Below are 13097 nucleotides of genomic sequence, written 5' to 3'. Positions count from 1 at the left end.
ATTAAACTGTAGGCCTATGAAATACTCTAGTAAAAGTTGAATGTTGCTACTGCAGGAGTAATTTGGGTTATAGACACTCCTTTAAAGTCTTCTAGCTTCAATCATGGGCAATCAGTTTTACCTTGTTCATTGATACAAGATTCAACAAATGGACTGGCGATTCCATGGTTCATTTTAAGGTTTTTATTATAAATGGTTAGAACAATTCAAATTCATAATCTTCAAAAGGTTACTATTTATTGTTTATACATACAGTTCATAAAACTCATTTCCTCTCCAACACTGTGTCAGCTGCTGTATTTATGGTAAAACTTGCTTTACAAGAGGATTTTCAATTTTCGTCTGATTGTTGCTTTTACTCATACATTGACCAGAAGTGTGGATTGTGGAAAGTTAGTACTTTGTGTATAACAGACAAAAAAGACTATTGCAAGGACTATACATACTCACACACGCACATGCATACACATTTTTAAGATGCAGCCAGTGATCTGTACATTTAAAACTGTACAATGGTAATAAACCCAGCTGGACCTCAGGAGTTCTTTGGTTACTGAATAACAGAAATGTTCTTGGTGGAGTAATGCCTGTGTGGTGAGATGTGGAAACATGGCCTGGCTGGTGGAGAGGCCACAAATTCACAGGCTTATACTATGTGTGGAGATGTACCTCAGTCTATCTCCTCTGGGACAACTGTGAGCGTCACATCTTCGTTGGTTCGACGCACCACCACAGTGAGGGCAGTTCCGGACTGGACCGCCTCGCTCACATCCTCCGTGGTGTGAACTGGCTGGCCGTTGATGTTGATGATCACATCATGGTTCTTCATACCAGAGCTAGTTAAGCAAAATCAATGACAACATGTGTCACAGTCCCTGTCTTTATTCATCTTGCCCTGTGTTGGGATTTCTTTTCAGTTTGATAGCCGGCCAATACCCTCCCTCTGATGGGAACAACAGCGGACAGAAATATGCCTTTGGATAAGGTTGAGATGTTCACCTTGATCCAAGACCCAGATGTGATTGAGACTTAAGCACTCAGGGGGGAGGGAGATGAGGAATCTCTGCAAGAGATTCTCTGGTGTCTTTTGTCATAGAACAAAACAAGCTTAAATCAATTTCCATTCTGTGAAATCTGCTCTCCAAATATTGAAAAAAAAAATCATGCAGCCATTCACAAGCTTGTTCCAATGCTTTGGTCTGTGAGGGATTACTTTGCATGCTGGGCCTTGTCTCAAGAGCTTTTGAAGCTGCCTATTGTGATTTGACTAAAGAAGAAATACTACAAAAGTCAGAGGGACCTGAGGTCATGTCACCCCCTTCCTGTCTCTGTGGGGTAGGGGAGATGATTTGATAACCCACAGCTTATGGGTGGGTGTGGTGTAATAGAGAACTGGAGAGGACTGTCATTCATGGCCTTGAGAACCCCACTGATGTCCTCGTCCCATCCCTATGAGAGTATCCAGTTGCCTCCTAACCCTGTTACCTCATCAATGCCAAATCATTTGGCAAGAGTAAACAGCTGGACATCAAATGAGATTCCTGTTGTGGACCATTAGGGTTTCAAGCTTTGCGACTCAAAGGCTTTTAACTCTGGCCAGTGGTGAGTACTGAATGGTTTTTCTCCATTAGCTTATTTTAAAGGTATTGGTCTCAGAAAATGATAGGTGTTTAAGTTTAAAGCTGCTATTATGTTTTATTCAAACCACATGTTTCAGAGTGCAATTTCACAGTTGGTCAATTTCCTTGAGGTTTTTATAGGGTCATATGTAGTGTGATGCAAATTTAGCTAAGGATTGAAAGTGTTCATGCTAACACAATGTGTGGAGACTGAGGAACAAGCAGGGGGTACACAGGCGTGACTGTGAACTCTGGACCCATAGGAAGGCTGAAACTGGACCTGTATTTTACCTGGATGCTGCTGTCCCAGGAATCACTTCGTACACGTACACTCCTGAACTGATATCTGGAAAGTCTCTGTCACGATCCTTCAGATCCCGGATCATACTGACAACAGAAAAGGCTTGTTTGAGTGCAAAAAGAGTTACATGCTCGATCTCAATGCAAATATGGCTTTTCAGAATGAAATTCAGTTTCTGACACATGTTAATTTGACCCACAACTAATGTCTCTTGAAGACAAACTGGAGAATTTGAATAGGATGAGGTATTATGGGGATACTTTCATTGAACAAGAGTAACATAGCATATTTACTTACGCAGTTGAAAGCTGAAGCATTCTTACTCCCATGTATTTCTTTTTAGGAAGTGTCTTTCCTAAGTAAGGGTATTTCAGTTACGAAACGCACAACTACCTTCAATTCAGACTGTACAATTCAGGCTGCACAAATGAATTAATTCAAGGTGATGGTGAGTGTTATGGAACTTGCGTCAACAACATTCACATACTGAATTAAAATTCATATCAATGGAAATTTCACATACCCTTTATCTGTCTGTCATAGGAGTCTGTGAGGAACTGACGAATTCTGTCTGAAGGAATTGCAAATGATATACCCGCAGTAACCTTCAAAGTGTTTATGCCGATGACCTCACCATCCTTGAGACCAAACAAATAGAATAAAAACTGTTGACCAATATCCATCTACTGGGACACAGTGTGTAAAAAATTACATGAATATAAAGATATATTCATATATATAAAAATATAAATGGATGTCAGTGTAGATATATGTAAGCCATAAGAAACTACAGCCTGCATTTATTCAAACTGAAATGCATTTTGAGTGATGAATCTCTGGTGTTTGTGTCTATTTCTAATTCACCCTGGCTTCTGAGACTGCAGAATTGATTCTTAAACGTCAAACATGATCCTAAATTCACAATCGGAGAATGGCAAATTTATGCCAGGCATGAACAAATAGCTATTTCCTAAAGAGGCGTGGAATGAATAATAGTTTTCTTCTGAAGATAAAAAAAATGTGTTTGGCTTGAGCGATGCCCCTGGGTGAGCGTCAGGAACTTGAGTTGGCATGCAGCAGCTGCTGTAGCTTGCAAAAACACAGCATCCTGCTTATGCAACTCTTCCCAAACACAATATGACTTCTTTTCCATGTGTACTTCATATGAATCTCACTACATTTCTGGATGAATGAAATGGAAGCCAAGCTGTATGCATTATCTGTCTTTTGACTTTGAATCCCAATTTCATTTTAATTAAAAACATAGAATGATAATACAATAATATAGATAATAAAAATAAAATAAATAAATAAAAAATTCAAGTCTTCACTGTCAGTGATGTTCTCTTAAAGTACACAGTGGCAGTATTATTGTTAAAAAGTTTTTAACAGCAGAAATAGATTGTAAAGTGCTATATATGTGACCGGCATCATTTTCTCAGAAATAATGAATGATAATAATGATGAAATAATAATGATAATAATGAAAGTTGTGTATCAGGTACATAAAAGCAGAAAACAGAACTTGGGAACTTTTTCCCTAAAATTAGGATCCACACACCATATTGTGCAATTATATAGCTTTTAGCTTGAGAAAGTGTTTGGACTCAGTTGTCACCATCCATCTTAAATGCTTTGTCATAACTTTACTTACCAAGTTAACCAGTGGCCCCCCAGAGTTTCCATACTGTAAAGGAATGGAAAAATAAATGGAATTAAACAGTTACTTTGCTTAGTTTAAAGGAAAAACAGATGTCTATGGATTTATGGGAGAAGCAAAAGGTTGCTCTAGTAGCATCGTATTATTGCTGATATAAGCAAGCGTGGTTTCGCTGAGCGTTTCCAGCCTTGGCTCACATTGATGATGGCGTCGGTCTGGATGTACTCCATGTCTGAGTCCTTGAGCCCCAGCTCACGGCCGCCTCTTTGCGTGGTGCTGACGATGCCTGTGGTGACAGTGTTCTGCAGGGAGAAGGGGCTGCCCACGGCCACAACAAACTCGCCTGGCCGCAGGTCTGACGAGCGCCCCAGCAGCAGCACGGGCAGGTGGTTCTGGAACACACGGGAGCCAACAGACAAAACAGACTCAGTGGTGGCCTTGTTATCTGGATGAACACCGTTTGGTACATGATTCAGGTATAGGCATGTAATACAAAAACCGCTGCCATCATAAATTAATTGTGGCACGCAAACTTTTGATTGGGAGACACACAACACTAATATTAATTAAAGCCTTCGAGGCATGAAAGGGCCTTGGGATGTTGGCGGGGTCAACCACACACCTGCAGTCCCAACTGCGATCAGACTATGCAGAAAGGTTCTGCAGTTTACGGACTGAGAACACCTCTCACTCTGCCTGTCAGTGCCTGTCTCTTCTTGTCGAAGCAGAACACCGTTTTATAGTTGGAATCTAAGCCTCCAGCATGTAGTTTATTACCCCCCTCCCCTTGCAGGGCATGAAGTCATGCTCCATCGCTGCCTCACGGTGCCTGTGCCTGGCACGCTCGCTCATCTACATCGGGGAGGGCCTGAGGGATGTCATTGAAACGTAGCTTTACTCTCTTTACAGCTCTACCTCTGTACTCATTTATCACTTGTAATATGATACATTTTAGTACTCACCTATGAAAGCATGTAGCCTGAAAGCTTGAATGCTACTGCTGTTACCGGGTACCTGGAGGTATTGCCCTCTTATGTAATGATGTGTTTATTAGCTGTGGACCTTGGAACCCCTATGGATTTTTGATTATGTTCACACATGGCGGTTGGTCTATTTGGATGAATTAAATAGGATTAATTAAATTAAATTGTAAATGTGACAATTTCTGGTAGTTACTGGTCAGAGAAAAAGAAAAGTGCATGTGCAAGGTGAAAGCAAAGGTTTAATCTGTATATGCCTTTGTCTTTGTGAGACAGAGGAAAATCATATATAGATTCTTATATTTCTTCTTCTTCACAGATTCTTAAATTAATCTTAGTCAATTACATTGAATAGTAATCTGTATGATTCATTTGTTTAAGTTGCAAAAACAATTAGAAGAAAGCTTTACTTTTTGATTTTTATCACTGTAATTAACCAAAACATACTTCCTTGAGGTAGAAAAAAAAAAAAAAAAAAAATATATATATATATATATATATATATATATATACATATATATATATATATATATATATATGTATAGGGATGTAAAATCAAGGTAAGTATTCTATTAATTATGAAAGATGAATATAATGTGTTCTCTATGAGATGACCATTGGCATACAGTTCAGGAGTTAGTAGTTATCAGATATTGTGTTGCATGATGAGACCTGGAATAAAGAACTGGTGCCATTAAACTGGTTCCTTTTTTAGCCACAGATCCCTGAATGCTGTACTGATGAGCTGTTATGCAAGAGGTGCTGTTAGAAAGGCAACAAACGTAACAACCTCATACCTCTAAATGCTGAAACAAGCTGAAATGGTGAATTTCTACCACCAGAAGTGATTGCCCCAGAGAAAATCGGACTGCAAATTGACCGTGTCAAGTAGTGGAATCTAATTTTAGCCCGCAAAACCCCTCTCTGGCAAGCTCCTGGTACATCTGCTGGATGGTTTCCCTGGGATTAATTCACTTTCAGCCTCTTTGATGTTAGTTATTGATGACAAGCCAGTGGGACCGAACTGATGTAAAATGCGAATCAAAAATACTGCCAGCATGCTGAGTCGTAAAGTGGCCACAGCGAGGCCTTGGGGGACTCACATCCGACTCGATTTTGATGAGCGCGATATCTAGCTTCTGGTCCACGTCCTTGACGGTGGCATCATACTGCCCCCCGCTCTTCAGCTCCACTTTGATGCGCTGCTTGTTGGACAGGACGTGCGCATTGGTGACGATCCAGCCGTCCTCAGACACGATGAACCCCGAGCCACTGGACACAGGGATCTCCTGCTGGGAGAACGGCAGCCTGAGAATAAAAATGATAATTAAAAAAAAAACATTTGTATGCACTCATGACACCCAAACATCTGCAACAGACAGGAAACCAGATTCCCAAGAGTTCAGTTGCACCTGAAAAATATGCCCCCACAGAGCTATTTATCAACCAATTAAATTGGTGCCTGTAACCATGGTTACAGAAAAGCAACATCCTGCAGTATCACAGGCTGGGACTGAAAAAACTAAACAGTAAAATGTAAATGGAGTGTAATTTCATTTAAATGAAATTCTGTTTACCTAAAGGCCTTGCAATTTTTTTTTTTTTTTGATTAGAGCGTAACGTTTTTTTTTCTCAGGTCAAAGCTCATCAGCATTAAATGTTATCTTTGTGATGCCATTGAAAGAAGAGATGCTGGCCAGGCTCACGACAATTCACCTGCGGAAAAGTTCCAGATGGACCACGGCAGGGGCAATCTTGTCCACCACATCAGCGATGAAGTTGAATTTGTATCGCATGCTGCTGGGATTCAAGGACCCTGAGGATAGAGATGCCAGCATAGATTAATTTCCTACTGCATGTCTTCAAGTGCTGCTCAAATAATGGAGTCAGATCAGTCATTCGACCGGCATTCTATTTAGCATTTGCCAATGAACGTGATTGCTATAAACCTGACTCATTCTACGAAAGACCCATGCCCTCTAAAGAATTCTCACCTGGAACTATTCCTCCAGGGGTAGGTAGGGGGAAATGAACTAAGTTACTGAAAGCATGTTTTTACTATTTATGACCTTTCTCAGGAACGTATGCACAACTACTTGAATACCAAGCTCTCCTTCATGCTTTCTTTTGTCTTTGAACATTGTGATCATAGTTTAGCTCCTGCCCAACATACTTTTATACAATGCGCCCTCTTTGCTGGATCTTTTGTATGGTTTCGTGCTGCAACTTGAATGAACTTAAGGCATGCTTCCTTGTATGCAAATTAGTTCCACATCTAATGCCAAGAAGGAAGAGATGCTATTACTGTTATTATTACTATTGTATACCCCCCATCATTAATGGTTCAGCCAAGAATCACTGGAGATGCATGTGGGTGCAAATACAAGGCAAGGTGAACACTCTGTGTCCACATATACCACTGTCCCTCAAGGCTCTCCTTTCAGAGGTAAATTGATGTGCAACATGCAGCATCACTCACAGTTTAGAGTACAAGATTCAAGATAACCATTGCGCATGTGAAAACCTCCTGATATGGTCTACAAAAATGTGAGCAGCGCATACTATGCCACAAAGGAATGTGTCCTTATTTGAAAGATTTACGATTCCAATCAAAATTGCTGATGGCCATCTTTGCGATTGCTAGTTGAAGTACAGTTCACACAAAAAGCAACCTTTAACAGAAGTTGAAGTAAAAAAAAAAACGTTAATTGCTAAGTCATGGTTTGTAAAGATATGTATGATTACAAAATGTGTTAACTACCTGGTGAACAATTTGAAAACCTGTTCTAGTACTCACACATTTTTTCAATCTGGACACCAAGTATTTTTGCCCTGTTTATTATGGATTGTAAAGCAGGGAAGTCAAATTACTTGTTTGAAGGCTATTCATCATGAATCTACATTCTTTATCATAGAATTTCATCATAAAACTTAAATCTAAACAAGGACAGGCCTTTGCATAACTCAGTGGTCTATATAAATAATCCTGAAAGATTCCACTTAGAAGAGTGATGAATATTGTATATGACCTGGCAGAGAAATAATACAGTACAATATGTGCTCCTTGGGGAAGGCCCCTGTCAACAAACAGCATGGGCATTTTTCACTTGCCTTCATCATGTGGCTAACAGCTATTTAATCAAGTGTTCCAGTAACAGGTGCCCAGTATATAATATGTCCCAGTGCCCACCCAACCAATCTGCCACCCCCACTACCTCAACACCCGCTTCTCCAAAATCCAGTACAATAACCAATTATTCAACTCTTCTCCCTACCTCCTCTCCTTCATAGCACCACCAACAGTTATTGTGCTGGACAGAAGACTGTGTGATGTATGTAAATAACATCTCTCGTTCCTTTGGGGTAAAATTTAGGGGATGGGTTCCCCTTCTTGCAATTCTTTCATCGTTCTCTCTCCACCCAATATACTCTTAGAGCTTCTTACAAATTTAATCATTCCAGTTACTTCACTGTAGAGCAAGTGTGTTACCAATTACAGAACACTCTCCAAGGCTCAGAATAATAGCAAGGTATGTGGTGAGAACACCTGCTCTTCTGAGTTAGGACCCAAGGCATGATAGGTTTTCCCAGTTACAAATTTCTGCTATAGGAGATATGACAGATACATCCTTGACAGAGAATATATTGATGTAAAGCCTGTTTTGATAGATACAATCGAAACCAGTCAGCTGAAGAAACAGCATCACAAATTTTTATCTATGTTGCACGTCACTGACATTTCAATTAAAGAAAAGGCTAAAGCACTTCTGGCAGTCAGAGCCTCACAGCCACATTTTCTGTGAAAAGCTCCCACTCTTGTGAAATTTAAATGAGGCCTGTTTTTCAATGATCAGGTCGTGTTCACAGTTACAGTGGTGCTGCATTAACTGTGGGCATCCACACCAGCCTTCCTCTGGCCCTCCTCAACCTCTCCAAAAGCTCTCTTCACTGGGCCAAAGCAGAGAGCCGTTTTTCACATTGCTTGCACCTTAGCGTTTAATGAGCTGTACACTACCATGAGAACTGCTAGGTCTCAATGCTCATACCATAATGCCACCTCAAGACTGATTTATTCTTACGGTACTTTGATTCCTGTAACTGAACTGCATGAGAATGAATACTACTGACATCATCTAAACTTGCATCAAAATTTGTCTCTGTATCAAGTGTTTATTTTGAGCTTTATTTTTTCTTTGGTAATGTACTTTAGCTTTCCTAAAAAAAAAAAAAAAAAAAAAAAATAGCACAGCTTTAGTACACAGTGTTACTTCTCTATAATTTGAGCTTTATACTTACAAAAGCAGCAGTATTAATGTTTCATTTAAAATATGTTTCGTCGACATGTTATAAATTTAGCTTCCATTTAATTATTCATATGTTTGTTGGTGATTAACACATCTCAGCCTTTACTGTAACAAAAAGGCTCATAATAAACTGCTAAAGATGACTTGAGTGATGTCACGAAAACACGATAAACCACGTTTTAATGTTTATTGTAGATGACACTTGTAGATCAAATTGCGGAACTTATTCGAATATCTTATAGGACTCGTTAAAATCCTGCAAAATCTTTAACATATGCTGCTATTTTGGCATATATAACGCATAGAGGAACCGCTTTGAGATTTCAGCTGTAACCCATTGATAATGAACTCAAATTCGTTATTTTTACAGAAGACTCCACTGGTAACCATTTCATATTCACATTTCCCCTAGAATTCAGTTTTGCAGTACAAGTAAATCGAGTTCTGTAATGAGTTTGAGAACTTGTGGCTGATTTAGTGCGCGCATTTCGCAAATAACCTTTAAACCACCCGGTGACATTTACCTGTCTGCAACGGCGGTTTTTACAACAGAGTAATTAAATGTAAACTAACATTTAAGCAAGCAATCATTTACGTGACAAGCTCAGTCATTAAAATTGGTTATTGCTCCCTATATTTTTAACTGCAATGATGATAAAATACAGCAAAGTTTAACATTGCTTAAATTCTTATTGCATTTTGTTTTATACATATAAGTCACATATAACTTAACAGTTTAATACTTTAAGTAACTTAAATTAGTTTATATTTTTGGAATTTTTTCATACCCTTTCTTCAAAATAATAAAAAAAAGTCTAAATAAAGTTTAACAAAAGGTTAACAAAAAGTTGTTTTGGTTAGCAGGCTATATGTCTGCACAAAGCATTGTACGGTCAGATATTTTGCGACACTCACCTGAATCACATCGGCCCTTCTGAATCAAGATTACCGGGGGTGTTCCGGTGATGTCAGCTCTTCTGTTCTCGGCTCTCAAGCGGCAAAGGCTCGGGTACGTCCTTCCATCGCTCCCGCACACAGGCTCCGTGGAAGTACATTCGCATGAGCCCCGGTGTTTGCGCTTACCTGGGTCGTAGTTACACACCATGCCCTCGCCACAAACCCCGATCCCGTGCTCGCCGCATTGATCGCCCTCTCCAGCGGCACAAATTACGCAGCAACCGCAATAATCCTTAACAACCCCGTAATAGCACGATTGTGGTGCAGGGGGACAGCGCGAGACATCACAGATCTCTGGACACAGAGTTTGTCTCTTTCGGAGTAGCCGCGAATGCACAAAAGAGGCAAAGAAAATGCAAGCTATAAACTTCATCATGGTCACAGGTAACATGAACAACATTCAGGTTGCAGAATAGAAGTGGAAAATAAAGGAGTGGACGCGATTCTGTAGTTTCAGTCGATTTTGGTTACTTTTCATAAACCAAGATCATTGTACCAACTTTTTCACTCTGTATGAAACGTTACATGGCATAGTCGCAAAATACAGATAACCGCGAGACTGCTCATTAAGTAAAGATGAAGAATAAAAAAAGAAAATGGAAGATATTTCTTTTAATTTGGGTTAGTTAAAACGTCATAGAGAATACTGTTCCATCTGCTTCATGCTCATCTCGAGCTCTCCTCGAAGCTTCAGAGTTCCAATGTCCCCATGCAGGAAAGTTTTCCTGGAATGTAGAACGCGAGCATGCTCTATTAATTCATCAGGTTTATGTGCTGGTATAGACTACTGCAGGAGGGCCTGTCCATGCAACACCACAGCAGTCCAGCAGAGAGGTATACTGTACACAGTCCACAAATCACATCGTGTAAGTGAAATAAACGCTATCAGATCGTTTTGTTGTTGTTTTTTTATATTAACTGTACACAAATGAGGTCTCTTTTATCAGAATTACTTATAAATTACCAATTTAACTACTTGTTTGTACTTGTTAATCTCCACAGAGGCACTGATTAGTTCCTGGCACTTATTGGATAAGATGTTTGGGCTAGATTTTTGAGCTGGCAGAGATAAAACTAGGTAGTTCTGGCAGCTAGAACAAGTGGAATAGCTACAACACAAACGATGAATGCAGAGATACACTTTTTATCAGAAGACTCCACCCCACTTTTTCCATTGTAGCATGTTTTAATAAAGTACACTCTGATATTAAAGTTCAAAATGGCTGGAATCCCAATGTATTTTTTAAACTGTATTCTGTACATAATGCAATAGAAGGTTTTTAGTAACTCTCCTAAAATGACTATTGCATTGCATTGCAGTTTCTTGATTTCCAAATATCCAATTCTTTCTTTTCATAGATATGTTTAACACTGCATTAGCATACAGTACACTCAAAGTATATTTGAATTAACGCTGTATATGGTTATAGGGTCATCATATGACAACTGCAATGCTTGTAGTGTTAGCTACAGCTTGATAATGAGCTAATTAAACACCTACCTCACTAGCTGGTGGAGTTTCTTTTTGATACTTGCTAGACATATATTTGTTGAAAAATTGCTAGTTACGTATTTGGTCACAAAATGATGTAGTGAACTTTTTAATGTATTCACTGTTTTCACACCATGACTGTGATGATATGAAAACAATGTTTGATATGTCACATTACACACAGGCCTGTGTTAATTTGATAAAATCATCAGAGATGAGAAAGTGCTGGGATGGCACTCATGAGTGCTATCTAATCCTTTCACATGGAGGTTCTAAATATCTGTAATGCCCCTCCCTCCAGCGTGAGTTTTTTGCATGATATCAGAATGCACTCAGTATTCCAGAATTGGTTTGTTATGCAATAACAGAGTTCCAAGCTCTGTAACTGCCCTCAAACCATGGTGCTGCACCTTTCTTATTATTTTTGTGTCCATGCAGTAGGGGACAGATTTGGTGGTATGAATCCATTTGTTTGCAAGGAGTCAGCGGTGTGGGTACTGAAGCAGGCAGTATGAGAGGTGATCAGGTCCTGTTTCACTGACTAGATCAGTTCAGGAGGATGCACAGGGGTTCAGATTGGAAAAAAAACAGGAAGGAACTGCAGCTGCCACACTGGATGTATTACTGCACCAAATAGACCTTTCTTCTCCCTGCTGAAGAAGAATCAAACTGCTATGTACTTCTTATGCCCACATTTCTGCTCTCTAAACTGTCCTAAATAACATATCTTTTAAAGGTGGATAAATGGCTAGCATACGATTGCACAGTCTACAATAACACTTCCGCCAGACTTTACCTACCTGGTTTTGAGCACTGATATTATCTCCTTAGCAGTTGTTGAACTCATGAAGATAAATTGGGAAGGCCCTATTGAATGTTAGAGGACACCCTTTATTCCGTAATTGAGGAGGCTGAAGCAGAGCTAAACGCACCTGGCGTATTCAAGCCATGTAATTACCAAAACAGATGGATGAAGAGCAAGCTACACATCTTGGCTGTGTAAAAAAAAAAAAAAACTCCCAGTGCATGTGTCTATGGTATTTGTCACGGCCGATGATGAGAAATAGAAAACATGTCTGTGGAGGCATCTGCTGATCTGCTGCTGGGTCTTTTTTGTGGTTTCTGTATTTCTTGTCTTACAGCCCATGACGAACATGTCTCACTGTGTCTTGCATTGTGTTTTGTTATGAAGTCCCCATGTACAGTAGCATATTGTTGTCGAGGCTCAACATACGGCTCTCACAGAATGCAAGGAGGTATGCTGCATGTACACGCAGGTTAAATGTACATGGACTGTTGAATAAAATGTGTTTTGTTTTTCACCACTCAGTGCATCGCATCACAATCCCTTTTATTTTTGGACCATATCCTAGATCATCCTCACAGGAATTTCAAACACATTCCTTCAACCAAAACTGAGACTGTAGCAGCCTCCCAGATCACCTTATCTCTGAGGCCGAGGGAAGGTTCCAGCATGATCCTGTCTCTGATCTTCTTGTTACAATCCAATTTAAAATCACTGCCTTCAAACACTCCCTCACATTTCAGAATACAAGTCTGAAGGAGCCTGTGAGAGAATTCTGACAAAGTGTCAAGCACGTAATAGAGACAGAATGCAAGACAGACAATCTGAGAGAAGAGAGAACATCAGCCTCTTAATTTAGAGTGTATGATGTTACTCTTTTGGGGAAACTTTCAAGTCAGTCTTTACCGCAGCATTTGTGAAGTAGTTTTGATCATTCAAAAAAAAAAAACAATGATGCAATTATTATTGCGTCTCCCTT

The 13097-nt window shown here is 39.6% G+C and overlaps 1 protein-coding gene across 1 annotated transcript; it reads right to left on the bottom strand.

Moving 5' to 3' along the window:
- Nucleotides 1-608: 608 nt before the first annotated feature.
- htra4 (HtrA serine peptidase 4) lies at nt 609-10197 on the bottom strand. The gene is made up of 9 exons (XM_036527078.1): nt 9780-10197; nt 6277-6376; nt 5664-5868; nt 3778-3972; nt 3575-3607; nt 2444-2558; nt 2218-2275; nt 1911-2006; nt 609-836 (listed from the first exon to the last, which is right to left on the bottom strand). Exons 1-9 carry the CDS (start codon nt 10195-10197, stop codon nt 671-673), a joined length of 1386 nt encoding a protein of 461 aa, XP_036382971.1. The 3' UTR covers nt 609-670.
- Between the last annotated feature and the right edge of the window lie 2900 nt (nt 10198-13097).

This window comes from Megalops cyprinoides, chromosome 4 (genome assembly GCF_013368585.1).
Source record: "Megalops cyprinoides isolate fMegCyp1 chromosome 4, fMegCyp1.pri, whole genome shotgun sequence".
Taxonomy (NCBI): domain Eukaryota; kingdom Metazoa; phylum Chordata; class Actinopteri; order Elopiformes; family Megalopidae; genus Megalops; species Megalops cyprinoides.
Note: the sequence above shows the minus strand (reverse complement) of the source record. Positions and strands in the feature narration are given on the sequence as shown.